General features: G+C 43.9%; 1 protein-coding gene across 1 annotated transcript in view; it reads right to left on the bottom strand.

Moving 5' to 3' along the window:
- The window catches only part of COL7A1 (collagen type VII alpha 1 chain), a 782,081-nt gene that overhangs the window by 98,169 nt on the left and 658,368 nt on the right, over positions 1 to 25,544 (bottom strand). The window contains exons 100-107 of the mRNA XM_069646196.1: positions 20,926 to 20,997; positions 18,598 to 18,633; positions 15,779 to 15,838; positions 15,464 to 15,508; positions 15,336 to 15,371; positions 12,075 to 12,110; positions 10,513 to 10,569; positions 2,931 to 3,002 (exon numbers count right to left, since the gene is read on the bottom strand). Coding sequence (XP_069502297.1) covers positions 2,931 to 3,002; positions 10,513 to 10,569; positions 12,075 to 12,110; positions 15,336 to 15,371; positions 15,464 to 15,508; positions 15,779 to 15,838; positions 18,598 to 18,633; positions 20,926 to 20,997 — 414 coding nt within the window. The remainder of the gene's footprint in view (positions 1 to 2,930; positions 3,003 to 10,512; positions 10,570 to 12,074; positions 12,111 to 15,335; positions 15,372 to 15,463; positions 15,509 to 15,778; positions 15,839 to 18,597; positions 18,634 to 20,925; positions 20,998 to 25,544) is intronic.

Genomic DNA, 25,544 nt, shown 5'->3' with positions numbered 1-25,544 from the left:
CTGAGTGAGGTGGTGCATACAGGTGTAGATCCGGCCACTTGCATAGAGCTCCTAGTGGAGAAAACAATTCCACCTCACTGCATCTGAAGATTTGCTGATTTCTATTCTTTGTTTATGTTTAAATTGACAGGCACTGTTGCTGTATCTGTGTGGCTACCGTGGGCCAGATTCACAAAAAACAGATAATGCACTAGTTTAATTTGCGCAGCTTTCAGACATGCCCAGGTCAACTTATTCACAAAGGGGACCTGAGCATTCCTGGAGAGGCTGGACTGTAGCGCAAAGAGGTGCTGTCAAGCCCCCTTGGATACCTTAGTGTCAGGAGTGTGTGTAACAGGTTCCCAGCGACCACGTGGTTGCAGGGATTGCATTTCACCAAGACAGGCCGTTAAACTTTCCGTCTCTGTGAAATGTCTGGCAAAAATAAGCATTCCCGTCCCTTTTTGGACGATTTAAATTTAAGTGTGACAGTCGCTGTTGAAACGGTGGCTGTCATGCTTCAAAAACAAATCAGGACAGGGCCAGAAAGGACTCTGTCATGATTTGCCCATCCCCCTGCACCTGGTCACAACAGCCGCAGGGGCAAGACCCTTATTTCTGCACATTTAAAAGAGCACCCCATTTGTGGATTCGGGATGCACTTTTACATGCACAGAAACCATCATACTATATCCAACAAACTGACAAAACACGAAAAACCTGAGGTGGAGTGGCAGTCATCCATAAGATCAACTGGCCCTTGTGACGAATCAAAGGAATCCGTCACTTTTTCTCATGCTGGAGCTTTCCCTTTGAGGCAAGGGAGGTGAGCCCACTCCATAATATCTTCCCTAAGGAGTAGAGACAAGCAGGACCTCACCGGGAAAGACTCCCCCTTTGGGGACAAGGACTCCTGTTCCTATGAGCAACCCCCTGAGAAACATATCAATATAAATAAAGCTCCATAAACATCCAGTGAATAAAGGTATGAAGAACATACCAAAATAAGTTATTGTTATCAAGAAACTCTGATTATCCCTTTGAAGGAAAAACAACCTTGTACTGTGACGAGGAAAAAGGTCTATGGAGGGATAAAGAGCATAAACCAAACAGAGAGAAAGGACTGCGAGACTGCACCGGCGAGGTCCCATAGAAATGTAAGAGGCAGAGTCTGGGAAGGGACAGAGCCCGCGATTTACGAATTTGCTCACAGGGGTATGTTCAAGAGAAGATGGAAACGCAGCATCCTGTACCTGAGAGGAAACAGAGTGAAGCTTCAGATGCACAGCATAGGGACGGTGAAGAGAGGAGAGAAGCTAAGACTGATGCGAGGCCTCCATATCCCAGACGAAAGCTAAGTGGTGGCGTGACCACAAAAGAACAGTGGTGGAGCAGTGGGTCCGCGAACGACACCAACACCACTTTCATTGACTCAACACAGAACATATCGGCAAACGAGATACCCGGGAAGAGAGTATATAATACAACAGGAAAGAAGAATACCGGAAGACTTCCGAGACGCAGTGGAGTAACTTTGTTGAAAATGTTGGGAGGACATGACATCTACAGGAACGGGGCCCCTTCCAAATGAGGGGGACAAAATGGTGTGCCACAAAAGTTGGAGGGGACAAACACACTTGTCCCCTGCTAAAATTACCCTCATGCTGAGAGGCCAACCTAACCAAGTTGAAGAGAAGGTCCCAGCCAGTCGACAAACCTGGTGATGTTTTCCTTGAGCACGACAGGTAAGGGGAACCGGGGAAGGGGACTGAAGATCATTACTGAAATGCACATACTCGTCCCAGTCGAGATTAGATATTGAAATTGAATGAAGAGAAAGAGAATCATTACTGAATCATTACTGGAATGCTCATACTCCTCCCAGTCGAGATAACGCATTAACATGGAATGATAATCCTTACTGGAAGGTTATTACACAAAGTAGACAAGGAGAAAAACCTGAGACATTACCAGATGAGAAATATTGTGAAAGGGGAAAACCTGAAGAGCAGATTGAAACAGAGAATAAGGCCAAGCCCAAAGTGAAACCAGAGACTGTGAAATAGATATTGAGAACCTAGGAAGTCAAGGGGACAATCCTAAGTGTTGGAGACAGTTACCTTGTGAAAGGAGAAAGAGAAGTACAAGTAAAATAAGACACAAAGAGAACAAAAAGGAATGAAAGAGTAACCATATGAAAGAGAAGTTTGAAATCAAAGTAGTTACCAGTTACATGTTCATTTGATTAAAGAATTTGGTGCTAAGTACATGTGTAAACGGTAAAGGTATGTGCCAAGTTATCTGTTCAACCAATGGGGTCTCTACATGTGCAACCAAAGAGGAATATTGTATCAAAACGTGAGGGTCTGTGTCATGTTACATGTTCAGCTAGTGAGGAATCTTCTGTCATGTTACATGTGCAATTGATGAGGAATCTTGCACCAGGTCACATATACAATCAATGACAATCGGTGCCAAGTTACATGTGGAACTGATGGGGCATCTGCATGTGTAACCAATGAGGAATGATGTACCAAGGTAGTGCACATGCACACAAAGCAGATGGACTAAGCAAAGATAAAGCAGTCTGCCACACTAACAGCAACCCCTGCTCTGCTCTTGATGCTCCCACGAATCCACCCATGTTGGCAGCTTTCTCCAAAACCCACGAGGACCTTCAATCGATAAAAGTTGTGCTAAAGTAAGTTATGTATATTCCAGAAGTTCAGAGGATGTACACTTCCTATACCAGATACCCCAATGGACACACATGTTAAAGCTCATCTCTCAACGTACATGACTTTTGTAACCACATAGGATCCCCTGATATTTAATTATAATCATCTGGTGTCTGAATTTTCAATTATTATGTCAATTCCCCCATATCGACGAGAAGAGACGCCGCATGAACCATGTTTACACTTTAATGTTTATTACGTTGGTGTCCTTACCTTTTCTCCAGTAATTCCTTGGTCTCCTTTGTCTCCCTTCTCTCCTTCAGATCCCTTCAATCCACGCTCTCCCTGCAGAGCAAAAATGGAGTTACACAGAAATTCATACAGGAAGGTCAAGGGTCAGATACACAGGAAGGTGGACATGGGTGATACAGGAAACTAGATGGGTGGCTGTACATAAAGGTAAACAGGAAGAACGCAGAATGTTACAGAGAAAGTTATATAGAAAGGTAAACAGGAAGTGAGATAGGAAGGTAAACAGGACATTAAATAGAAAGATGTTCCACAAGAAGTGCAACAGAAAGCTGCTATGTTGTTGGACTAAACCAGATGACTGGAGTTAGACCTCATGCCTAATTTTAGTTAAACGTGTGTACCTGAGAGCCAACTTTTGAGTCCCAAAAATGGTAGAATGATCTAGTTGATTCACGCAGACAAGGAGGTAAGTGTGTGTGTGATTCTACTGTAAAGTACAATTACGCTCAAATGATGGAGCAACCCTGCAGTTCAACACTTTATAGATATTCTTGTAGCTCTATTGAGCCTATCATTGAATGCAGTGGTCCCTGAAGGGGAACCTAAGAGAGCTTGCTACAGAAGACCCACACAACACAGAGATATTGTATGCCCCTCTGTGTTACCACTGTGTATTCAAACATACCCAGTGTGGCTGACCGCGTCACTGCGTATCCAATGTGCTTGTGATGTTCATAACATAGAATGTCTTTGTCTTACATCACACCATCCCTCCAAATTCAGCAAACACTTGTTTACCTTTATTATTAGTCATATAGCAACATATACTCCTACAGTCCTCTTGGGGGTTTTCCTTGACAATTTGCTGGAGAGCCGAGTTCCTGCAACTTCATTTCTGGGATCATCCTGCTCTTGGTGGGACCTTTGGTTGATGGGCGACTGCGGGACAGCCGTGATTGCATCACCTCCTCAGATCTTTGTTGCTGGCAGGCCCTCTTTGCAGTGGTGTTGCTTTCATCAGATGCCTCTAAGTGATCATCCTCTTGCAGCGGGTAGCCTACCATGCTGGGCACCTTGTGGAGCCAGCTTTTGTACCTTGCAACCTTGGGAGTCACCATGGTACCATTTATGCATGTTACCGTCCAGGGGTATGTTTTGAATGGCATACATAATGGGTGGGCGGGGTGTCTGTATTGGATCAGCACAGAATCACCCATCTTCGCCTTTGGATCAAGCATTCCTCATCATGTACCCTCTTTACCCTTCCACTGTCATACTGCTACACTAATCACCTGTGGGGGCACTCACAAGGTATGCCCTGGGACAATGGAACACACTTGCCTCCCCCTGAAGGCATGAGTTGGGGACACCCTGGTGACCAAGTGCCGATTTCTGCCGTATCCTGTCAGAAACCTGCACAATGTGCCACAAGTAGTTCACCCTGGCTGCGCAGCTTTTACTACCAATCCTCATGAAGCGTTCCACATTGCCATTGGCTCTTGGCTGGCATGATGTACTATGCTTATGAGTTATTCCATGGGCCTCTTAGAAGGCTTTCATTTCAGCTTTTTGAAACAGGGACCCATTGTCTGACTAAAGTGTGCCAGGCAAGCTACCAGCAGCATCCTGTCCAGCAGGGGTAGCAGCACCGCTGCAGAAGTGCAAGAGAGGAGTTCCGTCTCTGGGTATCTCTAAATCCTATCTATGACAAAACCAATGTGTTGGACCAGAAGTTTGGCACCAAAGTCTATACTTATATCTTGCCATGATCCCTCGCTCTGTGCACAGGAGAGGATTAGGGCTGACGCTGTAATTCTGTCTAAGCCTAAAAGCACATATGTGCCGCAGTGGCCTCCTCCACTTTTTGTGCCAACCCCGGAAATGCACGGCTTCTCCTTCATGCAGGCCTTGGTTTTGACTTCCTGTTGGTGACTGCCATGGCGATCTATGCCAAGGGCACCACAATCCTAGAAACACATAATAGGAGGCCTTCTGAAGATTCCTGATGGAACTCTACATATTCTGTGCAGGGTGATATCTGTTACAAAAAGTATTTCCAGGTTGGCCATGATTAGTTGCAGGCGTTCAACATTCTTGATGGCTTTGGCGATGGCAAGCCATGACATCGACAATGGTATGGCTGATTGAGCCATGAAGTTTATGTGTTGCTCAACCCATTCTTCAGTTATTCCTTTAGTTTCAGAGTGCTCTGCCAGATACATTAAAAAGACAATCCGTTGGGTTGTCAGTGCCCGCCCGATATATCAGAGACACTCTGATTTCTATTAGTTGCAACAACCAGCGTTCAATGCACACAGATGCACAGGTGCAGATCCCGAAATTATAGGGAGAAGGGGTTTGTGATCCATAACCACTTGGACTAGATGGCCAATAATGTACAAATGAAAATGTTTGCATCCCCACAGCACTGCCAGAACGTTCCTCTTGATGTGGGAATACCTCTGTTCTGTAGGTTTGAAAGCTTTGCTATCATACACAGTGGGGACGACGGCATCCGCCTCATCTATTTGTACCACCACAGCACCCAATCCGGATGGCCTGGCATATACCACTACTTCCATTACGACGGATGGATTAAAAAACGTCATTATGGTGTTCTGTGCCACAGCCAAATTTGTGTTCTCAAAAGCTACCTGCTCTTTCCCGGCTACTCCGGTGTGCAGACTTTGTGAATCAGCTGCCGGACAGGCTCAGTTATTGCCTCCAGATCTTGTATGAAGCATCCACAAAAATAAATCCAGCATACCCAAGAAGCTTGATGTCGCCTAGATATTGAAAACCTTTTCAGAGATAGCAGAGATGCCAAAGTTCTGCAAGATGTAGCAAAATAAATCAAGTAAGCCCATGTTCACACAGCTGCCTGAACACCTCGAGTAAACCCATGTTCCCTCAGCTGCTTGAACACCTCGAGTAAACCCATGTTCCCTCAGCTGCTTGAACACTTTGAGTAAGTCATGTTCCCTCAGCTGCTTGAACACCCCAAGTAAACCCATGCTCCCTCAGCTGCCTGAACACCTCGAGTAAGCCCATGTTCCCACAGCTGCCTGAACACCTCGAGTAAACCCATGTTCCCTCAGCTGCTTGAACACCTCGAGTAAACCCATGTTCCCTTAGCTGCTTGAACGCTTTGAGTAAGTCCATGTTCCCTCAGCTGCTTGAACACCCCAAGTAAACCCATGCTCCCTCAGCTGCCTGAACACCTCGAGTAAGCCCATGTTCCCACAGCTGCCTGAACACCTCGAGTAAACCCATGTTCCCTCAGCTGCTTGAACACCTCGAGTAAACCCATGTTCCCTCAGCTGCTTGAACACTTTGAGTAAGTCCATGTTCCCTCAGCTGCTTGAACACCTCGAGTAAACCCATGTTCCCTCAGCTGCCTGAACACCTCGAGTAAGCCCATCTTCCCACAGCTGCCTGAACACCTCGAGTAAACCCATGTTCCCTCAGCTGCCTGAACACCTCGAGTAAACCCATCTTCCCTCAGCTGCTTGTACACCTCGAGTAAACCCATGTTCCCTCAGCTGCCTGAACACCTCGAGTAAGCCGATGTTCCCACAGCTGCCTGAACAGCTCGAGTAAGCCCATGTTCCCTCAGCTGCCTGAACACCTCGAGTAAGCCCATGTTCTCACAGCTGCCTGACCACCTCGAGTAAACCCATGTTCTCTCAGCTGCTTGAGCACCTTGAGTAATTCCATGTTCCCTCCACTGCTTGAACACCTCGAGTAAGCCCATGTTCCCTCAGCTGCCTGAACACCCCTGCAAGCCTTGTCAAGGGTTCTTGTACTGACAATGTAGCGATGCAAATATTATCACTGACATGTATGACTCTAGGAGGGTCTGCCAGGACACCTCGTATTATGCGTTGAATCACTTTTGAATTGCAATAGACCAACATGTGACAATAAAGTTGTTATGGAGCGAGAGTCCTCATGCAGCAACACCTCCATCTCAAAATGTGTTGTAATTTGAGAGTGATTAAACAATGCCCATATGCAACGTAAATATATCTGAATGCTTAGTAATGTTTGCAAGGTATAGTATTATAGTAAGAATAAACATTAAAAAAAGGCTTCAGTTCACCAAGAGGCTTAATGTAGTAGTGCTGAGACCCTAAAATGTACACACACACACACACACACACCCATGCACACACACCTCTCTACCTCAAGCCCTTTACTGGCCTCCAGATGCAGCAGCTCTTAAAATGTGTCCGCAGCTAGCGCTCTACCTCCTCACACATGGCATCCCTCCACCCATAGGATTAAATGGCAGCTGTGGTTTTATCAGCTGTGGTTGGGAGGAGTGTGCATCCTAACATAAGGCACAACACTTTTGCTGATGTTGCTCCCCATCCTTGTCCTGATTGGAGATGAATAAGCCCAAATTTGGAGCACGACAGGTGGTGACAGAGTGCGGACTGGGGAGGAAAGATGCTGTATATACTTGAATGTGGGTCAACTATCACAAACAGGTGCACAGCAGGATAGGGCGGGGAAGGGAGAAAAAGAGAAACAGACATTCAAACATACAGTTAAAAATCCCTAGTGCCTGCACAACAACAGTGCAATGTCTAAAAGGCACAACCCACTCTTGTTATATTTTTTAGACCCTATACCTGTAGCAAAGCAGTAAGGCTCCTGAGGGCAAGTAACTCAAGTAAATAAACACCCCAGGACCCAAGGTGGGTTCTCACAATGTTTGTCCCCTAAAATTTGGTTCTAGCGAGGTCGAACAACCCACTAAGTACATGGCTTCTTTCCTAGGTGTGGTTTACAGGATCCAGTGCCCAGAGTCTTGAACCTTGGGGCAAAGGACCCCATGACAGAAAAGAAGAACAAAGGTACTTCCACGACTGGGCCACACGAGCCAGCAGTGAAAATAGCATTGAGGAGGACTCGAGAAAAGCAAGGGAGCCTGTGAATATAGACGCTTGCGGGTAAGTGGACAAAGGAGGGTGACAGCCCAGCAATGAATGATCGCAGCATGGGGATAATGGGTGGAGGAGATGCATGATGGACCAAGGAGCATATGAGTTGAGACAGTGGAGGCCCACTTCTTGTCCAGGCAATGATAAACTGCCAGCAGCAAGGAGGAATACTCTGTCGGAAAACTGCGGGCAGCGGTGGTAAAACAGCTTTGAAATGGTCCAGCAAGGACGGCATGGCTGATCAACGAAGTGTAGTCAGCAGGTGAACACAGGAAGCCTGGCCCAGACTGGCAGCACCAGAAAACCCTAATCACAATGTGCCTAACCCACTGCAACCAGCCAGTATAGCCAGATGGGAGCCCAATGCACAAACGGCGGAACTCTGTTGGAAACTCCGCCAGTGGTCAGAAGACCTGCTTTTTCGAAATATCAAGCAGCAGGACCAGAGAGAACCCTTAAGTGTCTACTCTGAAGCCAGTCCACCAATCACAAAAGGGACACACGTGTCAGATGACTAATCATTCTGGCTGGCCAATAGAACTGCCATTCAGCATGACCACCCCCACACAATGTGAGAGGGGAACCTCAGGGATCTAGACTGGTCTAAACCAGTCAAAACGAATATGAAGGCTGCCATGTGGGCCTTGAAGAACTCACATGGGCAGAACAGTAATTCTAAGCTTACCTTGCAGTTCTCTAGAATAAAGGAAGCCACAAAATAAAAATGATGGGGGCAGGAAAAAGAAAAGCACATTGGTATACCATAATGGCTACCAGAAAGGCTCATTGCAGTAAAATGGTTTTCATATTTGGCGCAGAAAAAACTGCATTACACATCTTTGCTCAAAAACGATCATGCAGTTTGCGCCAGCTTTTATGATTCAAAAAATCACTTTAATTCATAAGGGTGATGTAAACTCTTTAATTCATTTTTACGTTGCCTTTTTGTTATTCCATTCTGGCAATGCAATCCAAATGACGTATCATTGATTGTATCACATATATTCCCTTTGGAAAGGTGCTTAGTTGTATCCAATTTTTCAGTTTGAGATCTGATTTAAATCTTAACTTTTATTCTCATTGCATACAAATATGGTGCATATCTTGAAACGGTAATAGTCTTATCCTCAACACGTGTGTCACCACTGTGTGTTCAGTGGGTCATCAGGAGGTTTATATTAGTCTAACCATAAGGACTATTTTAATGGACTAACCTTAATACCTTATGGTTAGGTATCTAGTAAGTCTTATTGTTGGGATGATTGTCTCTTTTAAGTAGCTCCTTGTTGCGGGGAATCATCAGAATTCGGTATTCTCTCTTGGATTCAATTCTCCACGAGTTCAGAAACAGTGATCCACAATAGGCTCCCAGCAGACTATGCCATGAAACCACCGTAGGGTGATAGAATTACCCTAGGACAAAAATTGGGTGCTTACGGAGCACACTTGTGACGGGAGCCATATGACCAACCTAGGACCATATACTCTACTAGAGTGAAAACGTGTGCAGTGGCAGAGGGACTTCAGCAGAAGTCCGTCCGGCCAGCAACATGATGTCAGAGATCCAAAAAGGAAAAGGAGGAGGCAACATGTTTTGGGGTCGTAAGAAGTGGCCCTAGAATCTCCAAAATAGGAATTCTGTCTTAACTGCTATGAACAATCTTTTCTAAACATAATGGTGGATTATTTTAACAGTGGTAAGTCTTTTCACATATTACAGGATTTCCACCTCTCTATGAGGTGGGCTGTGTCATCCCAAGGCATGGATGCTGGGCCGATGGAGTTAAATACTCAGGCATATTTGAAGAAGCCCTTGGGGAAGGCCGCCGCCATTGAACCATTGGATCTTCTTATTTCTGCATTAGCATGCCTCATCTATGACCAAGTATCGGAATGTGTGGCACTTGCAGAAGAAGTGCGTGGAGTGGCAGCATCCCTGGGGCAAACCCTAAAGGGCAAATACAGGGGGATGTGACAGATCTTTACAGAAGCGGATGAGACCGAGGCCTGTTTTTTGGTGGGTTTGTCTGCACTTGGGTGCGGTGGAGAGGACTCTCTGTTCTGTGTTCATTAAAGTACTATCAAGATGGCTGTAATAGATATTCTTTCACTCTGAAAAGTTATGATGATGGAGAGCTTTTCATTGAGGTTGTGCTATCAGGGGTGTTACTAAGTCTGGAAAAGATCCGGTGCAACACTAGTGTTGGCACTTTCGGGACTCGGGGCTAGCTAGGCCTGAGTTTCTATCCGGGGCTACAACCAAAAGACCTGGGGCTATGGCCCCCTGAGCCCCCCCACCCCCCTAGCAACGCCTCTGTGTCCCGTTGATCTTTTCCTTTTGCTCTGTGGATTCCCACCTCTATTAGTTGACCTTCCCCCATTTCTTTCTTTTGCACCCCCACATTCCATCTTTTTCATGAATCCCTCTTTCCTTCTTTGTGTTTGAAGTGGGCCTTCTAACTATTTTGGAGGCTTGGACTATTTAGTAACACCTTCACTTTAAATCACGTGTTGCTTTATATCTGCATAGATGATTTCTCTGTGTCATTTCCTATTTGTTCAGCCTAATAAAAAGATTTAAACAACAAAGAAATAGGTCACCCTATCTGAGACAGTGAGACAGATAGGAATTCCCGCATGTCATGCACACCTACCGGCTCTCCGCGGTTTCCTTTGCCTCCTGCAGGTCCTTCGACTGTCACAGTGTCACCCTGCAAACAGTGAGTAACATGCAGCAACTTCAGTAATCGGAAGCAAGCATAGTCTTGTGCAATTGCAAACAGAAATCAATACATTGCTTCAGTGTCTTGCCTGGTGCCAACATGTTGCCGCAAGCCTACCTCAGAGCAAAGCCCTGAAGAGAGAGGGGTGCCGAACACCATGTGAGGGATAGTAGGAATGATAGGGAGAACCAAGAGGAAACAAGTGCGGATAAACATTGGCTAAGTGTAGACAGAGGCATGTAGGAATGAATGTAATTAAGTATAGGGAGAAAGGTAGGAGAAGAAAGGGGTGACAAATCAAATACAATCAGTATTGTTTTCTGTGATTTGTATTGAAGCAACATACAGCTTTCAGCCACTTCAGCATTCTTTCAGACATTGTAAATGAACAAGTGTACCAAACACAATAACAAAGTGAAGGAAATACAGTCACAACAAATGATATGCATTTATGGGCAGCATGGATATAGGTAGGCTAGTGAGCTGAGAGTGTGCACCAGGCAGAGGACACACCTGATTCAACTTGATGCAAATGACAACAGACTGCCTTATAAACATAGCATTAGTAATGAATATCTGTGGGCACTAATTCTCTCAATAAATAGTTCATTCATATGCCTATGTTATATTAATCTGCTTTCATACTGTGCCAAATCTCCACTTTTGTAGATTTCGAGTGCCCTGGCATTTCCCTGGAGTGACATACAGTGCCCAGCCAGGGGTATTCAGAACTAGGCCTGATGGAGGAGATACCATGAGCAGCATGAAAGATAAAAGAATGGGAAAAAGGGGAAGAGGTGCTACCGAGGGAGAGAATGAAGAAGAATGGTTTCTGACAGCCTGAGTGCATGCCAGTTCTCTTAGGTGGACAATGGTTCTGCACGCGGGAGGAGGAGGGCATGTCCTAAAGTCTTGCAGTAACTGGGTTGTGTTTTCGAGGCTGCTTAGGAGAATTTTAAGTTAGTACGCAAAGCAAAGTTGGAAACCTGAGGGGCTCAAGAGTGTGATCGGGCAATACTAGATTCTTCATAGCGTAGTATGCCCTCAAGATCTCATATTAGTTTACCCACATATCCGCTAGGTATTCCCTTTGCTCACTGATCCTCATTTACTCACTAACCTAGACAAGTTATTCCACTCGATTGGCATATAACAGAGCCCATAGTTCCGTGCTTCCTTTATAATCTGACTTAAAAAATCATTCACACTTCAACCACAAGCTCAATCACAAAACACACACACACACACACACACACACACTCTCTCTCTCTCTCTCTCTCTCTCTCTCCCTCCCTCTCTTTCTCTCTCTCTCTCTCTCTCTATCTCTCTCTGTCTCTCTCTCTCTTCAGACAAGAATGTCGTGGGACTGACAGATTTAGCCCTAGTCCTAGCGATTTTTATTAGACAGCAGAATGTGAGGAATTCCCAAGGCCAGTCTGCCTCTTGCCAAAAGGCTGCATTTAATCCATAGTAGTAGTGGACATGTCACTCACCTTGTCACCCTTCTGCCCTGCAAGTCCTGTTTCTCCCTGTTTTAAAAGAAAAAGCATGTGAAAACATGTTCATAGTCCCTTACATTTTCTAAAAAATAAAATATTATCTTTACATCCAGCAGACTATAATGAGTGGCTACTGTAGTGCAACATACGTGCAATGCTGCAGCAACCCTCATGCAGAGTTCCAAGCACCACTTATGGAATACACTGCATTCCAACTCATTCCAATAGCGACTAAACTGCTAGGTATCTAAGCACTTCAAGAATAGACTGGTTCTTCCATCCACTGTATATCGAAATACAGTCAGGATGTCAAGATATCTACAATGAATATGTATGAGAACACAATTCATTCAATGAAGTGCAGTTACATGTGTGGTAGTCATTCCAAAAACCTGAATGGAGTCTAGCATACAAGTCTTTAGGTCTTCAAGTTGTTCCATTCCTCCATTAAAGTGAGGAGTTGGGAATTGCAGACATGCACGTCTACTATTACAAATGATTTCCTTCCGTATGTTGCTCACCTGGATCTAGAAACCATCTCTCTGCGGGATCTACCAGTTGCTTTTGCCTGTCCAGTGTTTCGATGCCACCCTTCCAAATGTTCTGAGCATTATGAGGGCCCCTCTGAATGGTGTGCATGCTGATGTCGGCAACCAATGGAGCAGTTTCCTTCTAGGACTTGTAAAGTGGTCTCTTTCCTTCACTAAGATAGACCCGCTCTCACTAAATATCCGAATATTGATAATCATTTTAAAACGTTTCAATGCTTGAGAGATGCACATAAGACTCATTAGTCACTCCCAGGAGCATCAGATTGCAATTATCAGTTCTGGGCCCTATTATTGCCCTTGTTGCAAAGGTTATTTTTCTTCCCTCTCAAAAATGCCAGGTCTGCTCTGGAAGCTACAGCTCTTAGTGAGGAACAGGTCAACATGTGATTTAATTGTTGACATTTGCTTAATGCCTTTCCTAGGAATCTTACTTCTGGATTATACTTCACTGCAGAATTATCCATAGTCATCTCTGTATGCTGGTCTTCTTCATTCTGTATTTCAAACCAAATTGGGGTCAGCTTTGTTTTACAGGAATTTTTGGCCACCGACTCCGATCTATATGTCTGTTTCCCTTTTCAGTGTGGAGATCATGCATATTTGCAGATTCTTTTTAGTGTTGTAGGCGGACAACTCTTATTCCCATTCTCTAGTGTGTCCTCTTCACAGTCTGCGCAGGTACCTCTCCCCTACCAAAATTGGGCCTACCTTAAAACCTGGCCCTCTGTAGTCATTTAGGCACATGGGTTCTCAGAGTCAATGCCTAAACCTGTTATTTCAGTGTTTGATTACCCTCAAGTTTGATACGTTTTTCTCTGGATCATCAGTAATCGATGTATTGAAGACAGTATAGAGTCATTGTTCACACCCTGATTACTCTTAACGCTATTCTAGCGTCCTCAGTCATTTGGGAGCAGGATACCATCGGCTGTCTGTGTATGTTGAATGCCGAAAGGTCAGTGCATAATACATCAGCCACAGGCCTTGTAGGTTCAGTAATCTGAGTACAGCCTGTGTCATGTTTTGCCCAGCCTTTCTCTTCACCTGTTCATTTTTAACTTCACAGAATCAACCTGATTAAATCGTTCTGTCTGCCAAAAGGCCAGAAAGTGAATGACTTGATTTCACTAAGCCTCTGCATTATGTTTTTTTAATGATAGACTTCTGTGTAAGGAGGATTCTCTCCTGATGTTCTAGAAAGTAGGCATAAGATGGAGGTCAAGAGAGGAGGAGGACTGATGTTGCTATGCTGTAACTGAATGGCACTTGCTCAATGAAATAAAAGCACTTCAAGATGACAGCTACAATTTCGATTACGTCTTTTTAAGTATGGACATTTGACACAATATTTGGCAATGAGCTTTGCTTGCCTTCCAGCTACGTCATCCTGGAATTTCGATCCGCTCACGTCTGAGTCCTCTGCATGAACAAGCGTGCATTTAACTGCTCACAAGGCCAGTGGGGCCATACTGAAATTTGGGCCATGGCACATTAGCTGATTATGCCCTTTTTGCACTGGATATACGTTTAAAGTCTGTGCCCGAGCCGCGACTGTTTGCATGCGACAAGCAAATTAGAGGAAAGCACCCCAGTGATGATATTAGCCTTGAATAGCACAAAGGCGGAGCCTCCACTCTTTTCTTTTTGGTTCAGTCAGCTCTCTTTGATATGGCATTGCTGTGTCTTGATGCTGGGCCTTCCTATCCAAATGCACATAGCCAAACCACCTCATACAGCCCAGCCTCAGCCCGTGGTGTCCCTGAGGAATCAGCATTGCTCTATATTTTGTCTAGCATCTTTATTCAACCATTGCTTGCATCATCTGCTCCAATGGGTCCTGCTTTCATATCTGTAACGTCTTATAGCTATGCCCAAGTCCCTGAAAACCTTTTGATCTATTTCTAACCACCAAGGAGCAATAGATGAACGCAAAACAGACTGAGCATTGTTTTTAAATATCCACCTCTGGCCCACAAATTTCTGGTCTGAGTACCTTGGCCGGCTCCCCATTACCTCTGCAGAGGTTGAAACCTTGGTATCCCTTAAAATAATTTTTTCTTCAACACAAAGATTAATAAAGAGGTAAAAAGCTTGTGGACAATCCGGTTGAGCACACAACCACTGTGCATGGAGATTTGCACCGGAAACTGGATACCTTTTGTGATCCCTGAAAGGTCAAAGATTTCTCAAAGGCACATACCGGATTCTCATCCCTGTTGCGGCGTAGGACTAATCACGGGAACGTTGGCATAACCAGTTAGAACAAAATGCCAACATTCTCTCAACTCTTGCCAGCGATGCAATTTAGGGCTTTCAAACTCATTAATGAGAGGATTGGAACTGGCCTTTGCAAGAATGCATGACAGACTAAAATGAGACCTACTCATTGGATATCCCTGGGACATGTACATGTCCTAAAAGTAGATGTATTACCCTTAAGTGAGAATGGCGAGGGAGAAGACACTTTTCTGCTTCTGGAATGCCAATCTCTTTTCATTTCAGTATCGGGCTCCATTTGGAGCGGGACATGTACAAGGTTAATAACGAAGACTGTGCCCCCTTCAGATACATTAGTAAAAACGCACATACCAGCCAAACATTTAGACGGTCAGAAAAAAGGTGGTCTTTAAATACATAATGATTATTTCTTGCTCACTTGTAACGTCACGGTGCATAGCGTGCAACCAATGATCATGTTGCTTACCTTGTCGCCGCGTTCGCCACGATTTCCAGGAACACCCTGTAACGAAAACAGAAATATTGCTATAGAAAAAGAGAGTCACCCATCATAGAAAAACGACATCAAAGCAAGCAATGTAGCAAATTATTTACAGCTGGTCCACGATCCCCTTCCAGTCCTGGGCGTCCGTCTTCACCCTAAAATCCACAGCAAAAAATGAGAATAACAGCTGGTGAGTAGAAATCAGGGACCACTGGATGCTTCATGCAGAGAGGGAAGAGAGATTAGGATGATAAAGCAGATGGAAGAGAAAGGGCAAAGGAGCCGAGAGATCTACAGAATGGCCAACAGTGAACACTGGCAACAAACGAAGAAGAAAATAGAAGGAGCACAATAGGGTTACCACTTAAGGGTGTAACCAATAGGGGGTTAGTACATCATGACAACAACAGAAAACCTTAACATACCCTTGGACCTGGGTCTCCCCGGTCTCCTCTGGAACCTGTCTGTCCAACCCCCGGATCTCCCTACAAGGCAAGAGAAAACAAGTTAATCGATCCAACAGCAAGAACCTTAGTAAACGAGTGATGCGTTTGCTTGTGTTTTTCTTGGTTCTGCTTGATATTTAATTTATCAGAAGTTTAGTTTAGGACCAAACGTATGTTGGGTTGACTTTAACTCAAATATTTGGTGGTACCCATTAGTGGCAATACTGCTCAATATGGATTTCTCAATGGAAACTGATTCCGGAACTAAGTCATGCTCGATGTTTGTTCCTTTACAGTGCACCCAGGATTGTGATGTTTGGAAACCATCTGCATGGAACAGGGAATCCACACGTTATTTGCGCAGAGACAATCTCTGGAGCAAGAGTTGTTTCTAGTTTATTAAAACCTTAAACCTGTGCAGCATTCTGAGCATCGTATGCCGGAAAGGAGTAGGGACATGTTTAAAAAGGGGACCAGAAGACATCCTTTGCCTAATGCGTTATCCCACTGCGTACACTTAACGGCCACTACATAACCAAGCTTGGTCGTGAGATCATATGTTTGTCATTTTCTAAGTTTTAAGGCCTAATACCTGTTTCTGATCCTGGATACAGAGGGGCATCATTGCCAATAAAGTTGGATTTGGTATGAAAGGTGCTGCTGGCAGCCGGGGCTGGCCAGTGGTACTGGGAAAGCAAAGATTAACTTGGCGACACACTAAACAGGAAAATGTTTAGATCAGATACGCTTGGGCATCTTCATGTGAACTGAAGCTCTAAACTATTGCGACAGCTCATCGAGTTAGGCAGTGACTGTGCAGTTCTTAATTCAGGCGGCAAGTCACAGATTAAAATCCTGGAGGATACAACCCAGCCTTACACAACTTTGACTGCAAAACAATGAACATCGCCATGTAATTGAGTAACAGTAATGCTTGTTTACAGTCATACATACAGTGGGAGCAAGCATATACGGGAAACAAGTCTTTATTATATGAGTTCTTCATAGCTGCCTTCACCAGCACCATCTTTGTGTGTCTGGTGAAGGGAGTCATGTTGCACAAATGTGTCAATCAAGGATCAGGCTTAAGGTTTAACTAAACTGTTTATCATTATTGTTTTATCTACGCTGCTATTATGTGACCCTCCTGGAGCAATGAGATTTCAACATACGATTGCTGGACCAGTAATCCTCTGAACAGCATATGGTTAAATCTGATCCCATTGGTGGATCTCCACTTTGTTTGCACTGGAGGAAGAAGCCTGTTAAACAATGAAAGATGACGCCTGATTTTCAATGGTTCCGTCAAGACACAACCGCAGTCAGGGAATTCCAAATTAAATTCAAGAAGAATCTGGAATGTCAGTGTTTCCTGGATGCAACTATCCTGTCCTTGGAAAGCAATTCAGAGATTGCGTTCAGTTTGTGTCTGCAAAGATGTAAACAGGCTGGCACTCCTACAGCCTTCTGTTTTCTGCCATGTTTGTAATAATTGCTCCTGCAACAGGTTGGGAAGTGGTGGTTTAACTGGTTGCTTAGCACACTATCACTTACTTTTCCTTTGGCCAACACCAGCCATTCATTACCCATGACAGACAGTTCAACTCCGGTGTAAAACGACACAAGTGTCAGCTTTTCCTATTCAAATGGTGGGGATGAGGGGCAATTGAGGCTCCAACCCTATATTGGCTCTGTACACAAGTACCATAGTAACACCCAATGAATAGAGGTTCCTTTTTGTTTCATTTAAAATGAATTAAGTGTAATTCGCTGGTGAACAGATGCCATTCTGGGTTGCTTGGAGTGGTAGCATTGGGTCCAGACAGAGCCGCAAATACGGGTAGCAGAAGAGCGCTGGTATCAAAGCAGTGTCTCCAGTGCACCCACTATTGAAGGCCCCCAGAATGCATTGCTATGATGTTGTCGCCCATGCCAACCATACCACACCCTTTGCAGGGAAGGCAATGCACATGCTGAACCATCTGGGACCCCCTTTACTAGGAAGTCATCACTGGTGCCTAAACTGCCCAGAACCTTTTGCTATGAAGTCATCACTGCTGCCCAACCTATCCAGAAACTTTTACTATGAAGTCATCACTGGTGCCCAACCTATCCAGAATCTTTTACTTTGAAGTCATCACTCGTGCCCAAACTATCCAGAACCGTTTACCATGCATCATCATTGGTGCCCACACTATGCAGAACCCTTTACTATGTAGTTTTCACCCTTGCCTTGCACTATCTGCAACCCTTTGCTATGAAGTCATCACGTGTGACCATACTATCCCGAACGCTTTGTTGTGAGTTCACTGTCTATGCCCAAAATATCTAGCACCCTTTTCTGTGAAGGCATAAACCGTGCTCAAACTATCCAGAACCCTTTGCTATGAAGCCATCACCTGTGCACAAACTATACAGAGCCGTTTGCTATGAAGGCATTGCCCATGCTGGAACTTCCCAAAACCTCTTGGGTCTCATTTTGAATTGCCCGGTTATTGTGTCAATACCGAGGTGGTAATCATGCATAGGAAAGTGGGGTTCTGTTGTTTTTACACCATGACATTAACCTAATGATGAATGCCTCCCCTCATGTACGAGTGTCGACCATTCACTGGGATCCTATGATTTTTGCACACTATGTTGATGAAAAGTACCCTCTGTCTTTTATCACACATTTGAGGCATCAGGCTATGAGCCGAAAGTCTATGGATGGTGAACAGTAGCTCTCTTATTTTGGCATTAACAAGCTAGTTTATCACAGATGCTGAGATTATAAACACACTAAAATGGATACCTACCTTGTCGCCCTTCACACCATGAGGACCCGGAGATCCCTGGAAAACAAGGATGCAACATTCTTAAGGAAGGACATCAAAAACACAATGAAAGCTCGAATGCACGGAATCCATTGCCAGCATGTATGGGATCTGCTAAGTGTGAACCTAGCTGGGAAACAACAAAGTGCTGTACACAGGGAATGCACCTCAGGAGAGTGAGTTTAGGGGTGGGGTAACAAGCTTGAGTGGACCCAAGTCCAGTACCAGCATGCATGTATAGGACCTATTAAGTGTGAATCTAGCAGGGAAACCACAAAGTGCTGTTCGTAGGAAATGCACCTCTGCAGAGTGAGTTGAGGGGTGGAGTAACACGCTTGAGTGGACCGAAGTCCAGTACCAGCATGCATGTATAGGACCTATTAAGTGTGAATCTAGCAGGGAAACCACAAAGTGCTGTTCATAGGAAATGCACCTCTGCAGAGTGAGTTGAGGGGTGGAGTAACACGCTTGAGTGGACCCAAGTCCAGTACCAGCATGCATGTATAGGACCTATTAAGTGTGAATCTAGCAGGGAAACCACAAAGTGCTGTTCATAGGAAATGCACCTCTGCAGAGTGAGTTGAGGGGTGGAGTAACACGCTTGAGTGGACCCAAGTCCAGTACCAGCATGCATGTATAGGACCTATTAAGTATGAATCTAGCAGGGAAAACACAAAGTGCTGTTCATAGGAAATGCACCTCCGCAAAGTGAATTGAGGTGTGGGGTAGCAAACTCGAATGCACTCAAGTCAAGTACAGCATGTATGTATAGGATCTATTAAGTGTGAGCCTAGCAGGGAAACAACAGAGCGCGGTACACAGGGAATGCACCTCAGGAGAGTGAGTTGAGGTGTGGGCTAGCAAGCTTGAATGGACTTAAGTCCAGTACCAGCATACATGTATAGGATTTTTGAGTGTGAACCTAGCTGGGAAACAACGGAGTGCTGTACACAGGGAATGCAACTCGGGAGAGTGAGTTCAGGTGTGGGGTAGCACGCTCGAATGGACTCAAGTCCAGTACCAGCATCCATGATAGGATCTATTAAGTATGAACCTAGCAGGGAAACAACAGAGTGCTGTATAAAGGGAATGCACCTCGGGCGAGTGAGTTCAGGTGTGGGGTAGCACGCTCGAATGGACTCAAGTCCAGTACCAGCATCCATGATAGGATCTATTAAGTATGAACCTAGCAGGGAAACAACAGAGTGCTGTATAAAGAGAATGCACCTCGGGCGAGTGAGTTCAGGTGTGGGGTAGCACGCTCGAATGGACTCAAGTCCAGTACCAGCATCCATGATAGGATCTATTAAGTATGAACCTAGCAGGGAAACAACAGAGTGCTGTATAAAGGGAATGCACCTCAGGAGAGTGAGTTGAGGTGTGGGCTAGCAAGCTCGAATGGACTAAAGTCCAGTACAAGCATGTATGTGTAGGATCTATTAAGTATGCACCTAGCAGGGAAACAACAGAGTGCTCTACACGGGGAATGCACCTCGGGCGAGTGAGTTGAGGGGTGGTGTAGCAAGCTCGAATGGACTAAAGTCCAGTACAAGCATGTATGTGTAGGATCTATTAAGTGAGAACCTAGCTGTGAAACAACAGAGTGCTGGTGAGTTGAGGTCTGGGGTAGCAAACATTGGTGAGATGGGCAGGCAAGTGAGTGTGAGTGTGTGTGTGGGGGGGACTGTATATAGGTGTATGTATACATTAATGTTGCACAGACATCAATGGTTTAAGAACCTGTCATTTAGCAACATTTTGCCCTATCCGTGAATTATATAATTTACTTGTATCGTCCTGATGAATTCATTAATACCTTTATTAGTGCTATTGATATTTTCAGACCACAAATACTTAGCCTTTTTATTATAACAAAAAAAAGTAACTCAACATATGATATGATATGATATTTATAACGCGCCTATACAAAAGTGTTTGAACCATAGTGGCTACTGTACAAATGGTTCATAGCCCCTTTCCTGTGTACTCACGGGGTGTCTCGAGAAATGGGGACTGCACACTTCTCCTGATAGTTCGGGACAACCCATGAGTATGGAGGAAAAGGGGCCTGGCATAAGAGTGTGATAATACATTTGAAACCATTATTTCTGACGAAATGCCCAGGAGAAGAGATTTGAAATATAGTCTACTCTTTAAATAATATTAAAAACACCATTTCAGTTTTTCGTTATTACACTTAGGGGACAGGTGCAGTCATTCCCGAGTCATCTATTGCCCCTTGTATAATGTAAACACATCTCGAGACAGGAGAGATGGCTGGACCAGGCTGATATGGTGCTCTATACTCACTAGCACTCCGGCGGGGCCTGGAGGGCCTTGCGGTCCAGGGTTCCCATCTCTGCCAGGAAAACCAATCAAACCCTAGCAGGGAGAGACATTGACCAATGAATATTGAATTCAATCACACTTTATTTCAGTAAGTTTACCCATAAAAGCACACGCAAACAAACACTGTTTAGATAAAAAGAAAACATATCAATTGACTCTCAACCTTACATGTACAGATAGTAAAATTGACTTAAAAATATGTAATCAAACCGATGCAAATTCACAGCAATTCAATAATAAAATCGACTTAAATTGTATAATAGAACCAATAAAAGTTAGCAGCAATTCGGACAGTTTGTAAAACACATGTTTTCTTTCTCAACTTCCATGCCTTTGACATATAGCCAGAAACTGCAATGACAACTTCAAGATCTTCTGTTGATTTGGATAGGACATAAGCGTTCATTGCAGAATTAACTTTATATTTTATAAAAATGTGTTCAAGCATTTTCTTTTTATCTTGCTGTATCATGGGCAAATAATATGAAGTGGATCTCATTTTCAGTTGCTTATGATCAAAAAGATCAAAATATTGACTGATTTACTTGTAAATTCAGCCACATGAAGGATATTGAGGCGGTATTTTAAATACATGATTCTTCTTGGAGGCGAGACGATTTCATTAAGATAGATATTGTTCTTTAAAGAATGAGATCTTATAAACAATATATCCTTCAAATCTGGACAGTAATCCCAATTTTTCAGATGAGCCATGCAGATGTAGGATTTTTAAACTTCCTTTTACATCACATAGGTCCTTACTAGTAACACTAGATCCTTGGAGTAAAACTTCCTTTTACATCACATAGGTCCTTACTAGTAACACTAGATCCTTGGAGTAAGCCGCTCCGACCGATACAGTCTAAAAGAGTCTTCACATGATTATACCATTGTGAGCTTTTCCAAAGAGGCACAGTTCCATTGTAGATTGTACGCAAAGCCAATAAAAATCAAGGCTAAAATAATGTATTGGCATACTTTCAATTTCTAAAAACAAATCCACCATGGGACAGATTTGCGGTAGGACAAGGATTTGTGTCACAGATCTACTTTCAGTTTTTGGTAGATTACCAGCTGCTTGAACACCCCATACTTGCCTGCTGTAAGTTGCAGCAGGGACTGCTTGGGAGTGATATACCTATACCGAAAACATAAGCAAATTGCTTCCTAATTTGTAGCTTGAAGACCTAACTGCTCTTGTTCGCCTGGCCAGGACTTGTTCACTCTTATTAAATTGGTCCCACCAGGTGACTGCGTTTGGAAGAGAACCCCTAAGAAATCAAATCTACGGACTTGCTTTTGAGGGAAGCCTTCTAATCAGACGCTGGGTTTCTTAGGGCGTGAATGGTGGAAAACTATAACCACCATCTGCTCTATATTAATATTAATATTATTAATTAATTTTCTGTACAAAAAGAAGACACTACTTCTAATTAAATAATGGTGAAAAGGAGGGTCTGATTTAATAATAGACAATAGATGGTCAGCAGAACCTCTGGATATGTAACACGCATTAATCAGAGACAGGTCTGTACACTGATACGATTTAGTAAGAGGCCATCTTTGGCCCTAAAATAATTGAATTGGGGAGCGGGCCCTGACGCATAGCACTTTGTATTCCTGAGCAGTATCTAGATTGGTGCTTGGGAGTCAGCGGGAGAAATGTGAAGGATATTTAGTGAGTGACGTTACTGTGCCTCTTTTACGTGATCATATTTAAATAGGCCCTATTTTATTTACTTTCTTGAACATCCACAAGTACCGTAATTACAGGTGTGCTGTATTGCTGCATGTATTTCATGTCGGCTACTTCTAAAGAATCAGACAATGGATCTATTGAAATTCAATCTTTTGTTCAGCTTTACTGGCTTTCATAGTTGGATGTTTGTGCCCGTTATTACTCCTGGATAACATGATACAGCCTGGAGCTTCAGTAAAGATTGCCAATAAAAAAGTTCAATGGAACATTGTTGTTGACGAAATTTGTTTGATGCCATTTCCTGTAAGGCCATGTGAAATAAAGCGATGGGTTGATGTCATGCACGCTACGCCTTAAAATTTGGTGGAGTGATGCCACAACTAAAGCAAGTGATGGGCATGGACCTATATATATTACCAGTGACTGCGAGGATAATGTTTATAGAGAGTGATCAGATGGAGATGGTCTGCAGATAATGTTCACTATGATTAGCTCATCTACGAGCGTTCTGGGTTAAGCAGCACCTTGGCTGGGTACTCTGATTCCTGAGAAAAAGAACACATTCCAAACATTGAAAAGGACCACATAAAGGGACTCATTACATGGACTTATTAACAGTTCAGCAGGGTATCATACCAACACATTGAAGACCATTGCTGAGAATCACAAAACATCACATTTTTTTATAACAGATTTTAACATAGTTCATCAAATATATAGATGGGGTTGGGTTGGGTATTGACTAAGGTGGGGAGATGTGGGGGTGGGGCCTGCTGGGGGACTCCCCCCACATTTATTTTCACTGAACTGTGTTATAATTCATTAAATAAATTTGATGTTTTGTGATTCGCAGTGATTTGTTCGATGTTTTAACATAGATTCATTCAGCAGTAGTACCATTGCCACCTGTTTTACCAGCTGACCTGATTATGAGTTTGTGAACCCAAGTTCATAGCAGATTTAGCTTAAGAAAAAGGCGGTAATGGTGCGTGCAGCATTGCCATTGGTGGTAATTCCAACATTCCCAATTTAGGGCAACAGCACTTCAAAATAGTAAGTAGCTGCAATCTCGTAATTAGGTGGAGGGACCATTGATAGCACTGGTAATAGTAATTCAGTTTAGTGTTATCACTAATTCCACCAAACTCGCAATGAGGCACAAAGTGTTTTGCTTCTCTTAGTTGTTAGTTGGGAAAAAGAATACAGTTAAGCATTTGGAGCATTCTCGTGTGTTCAGAGGAACATTCATGTACGCACTAATATATCAGATTCTTATGTAGCCCATGATGCTTCTGCTCCATCTGTTTTGCTGTCTTTACCGCAGGCTGAGCACTCTTTTCTTACTTTCTCTCGGATAGAAGAGGATCAAGTCTATCAAATTGTTAGCACACTGAGATCCGCCTCCCCTCTTGACCCGATTCCACTCTGGTTACTAAAGTCTATTGGACCTTGTCTGGTATCACTTCACACTAGAGTGTTCAATCATTCTTTACAGACTGGCTTAATACAGGAGTTGCTTAAACATGTGGTTTTTTCTCCTCTGTTGAAAAAAGCATCCCTGGATCCTTAAGGCAAACATTTGCCCTATCTCCTTCGTTTTCTTATGAAGACTTTGGAAGCCATTGTGACGCCTCTGTTGAGGGACTTTCTTGAGTCCAACTCTATTTTTGACCCATTTCAATCAGGCTTTCACCAGTTAATGGGTACAGAATCAGTCCTGGTCTCTGTCACTGATGACCTTACTCTTTATGTTAGACCATTGCATAGTAGGTGTTCTCATTCTTCCAGAGCTTTCCGCTGCGTTTGACACAGTGGACCATGCTATTTTATGCCAAAGCCTGGAAGAGGTCGGAATTGGTGCGACTGTTCTTGGCTGGTTGCAAACCTTTTGGGAGGACCGAACACAGTCTCTTTCTTTACCTCTGTTTTCTTCTGCCCCTTTTGCCCTTATCTGTGGAGTTCCCCAAGGGTGAGTTATTTATCCTTTTTCGGCGCTGCCCCTGTTCTGTGGAACTCTCTACCCCTGTCTGTTCAGGCTATTTCAGATCACTTTTCCTTTTGAAAAGCACTGAAGACTTATATTTCTAATTGTTGACCCTCTGCTGCTGATTCCTTTGTCACTTTTTTTGTTTTTGTTTCTCTGGTTGCCTGGCCTTTTGTTTGGAAGGCCTGACTCCGCGCCAGGATACCTTTGGGTTTTAGTTGCGCTTTACAAGTTTATTTAACATAAACATTAACTGAATGTTGCCTGCAGAGCAGGCAATGTAACAGGTTACCTTTTGTGTGTATGTATAGGCAGTATGTTTTGTAGTTGAACCACCGCCTTTGTGTTTCATTGTGGTTATGCGAGCATTCATGAGCCTGACCCTTATATGGTTCATGTGTTAGGCACACAAGCTTTACATGCATTCGTTTCGCCACTAGTGCAATGAAAAAGAAGTTGTACTCTGGAGGAATATGCTTCCATCTAGAAAAACTGAAAAGGTGGTATAACTTTGTTTCCAGCAAACTGATACCCGACTCATTAATTCTGGGATTGATTTAGCACCAGCTTCGAAGGCACCAAGGGCTGGAGTAAGTCTAACACTTGCACTGTCAAACTTCGGCGATCTCATTTGAGAAGATCCTAAGAAGCTAGCGCACAACATGAGGATGGGCAAGGAAGGGTGCAGGTTGGGCCAATAATACCCACTTTCACTGGAAATGTTCGATGCCGCTGCCAACAGGATGACACTGAATACCGAGGTGCATTTCTAGGGATACCTTTTGACTGCTAGCACCTGATACGGATAGCATCCACAGTGACCCAATCTGGCAGCTAGTGATATTTCTAAGATGAAAACCAAGTACAGAAGAGAATTAGTAGTTTGAACCATCATTC

The sequence above is a fragment of the Ambystoma mexicanum genome, chromosome 2p, assembly GCF_040938575.1.
Source record: "Ambystoma mexicanum isolate Mex_15411 chromosome 2p, UKY_AmexF1_1, whole genome shotgun sequence".
NCBI lineage: Eukaryota > Metazoa > Chordata > Amphibia > Caudata > Ambystomatidae > Ambystoma > Ambystoma mexicanum.
This window is presented reverse-complemented; position numbering and strand designations above follow the sequence as displayed.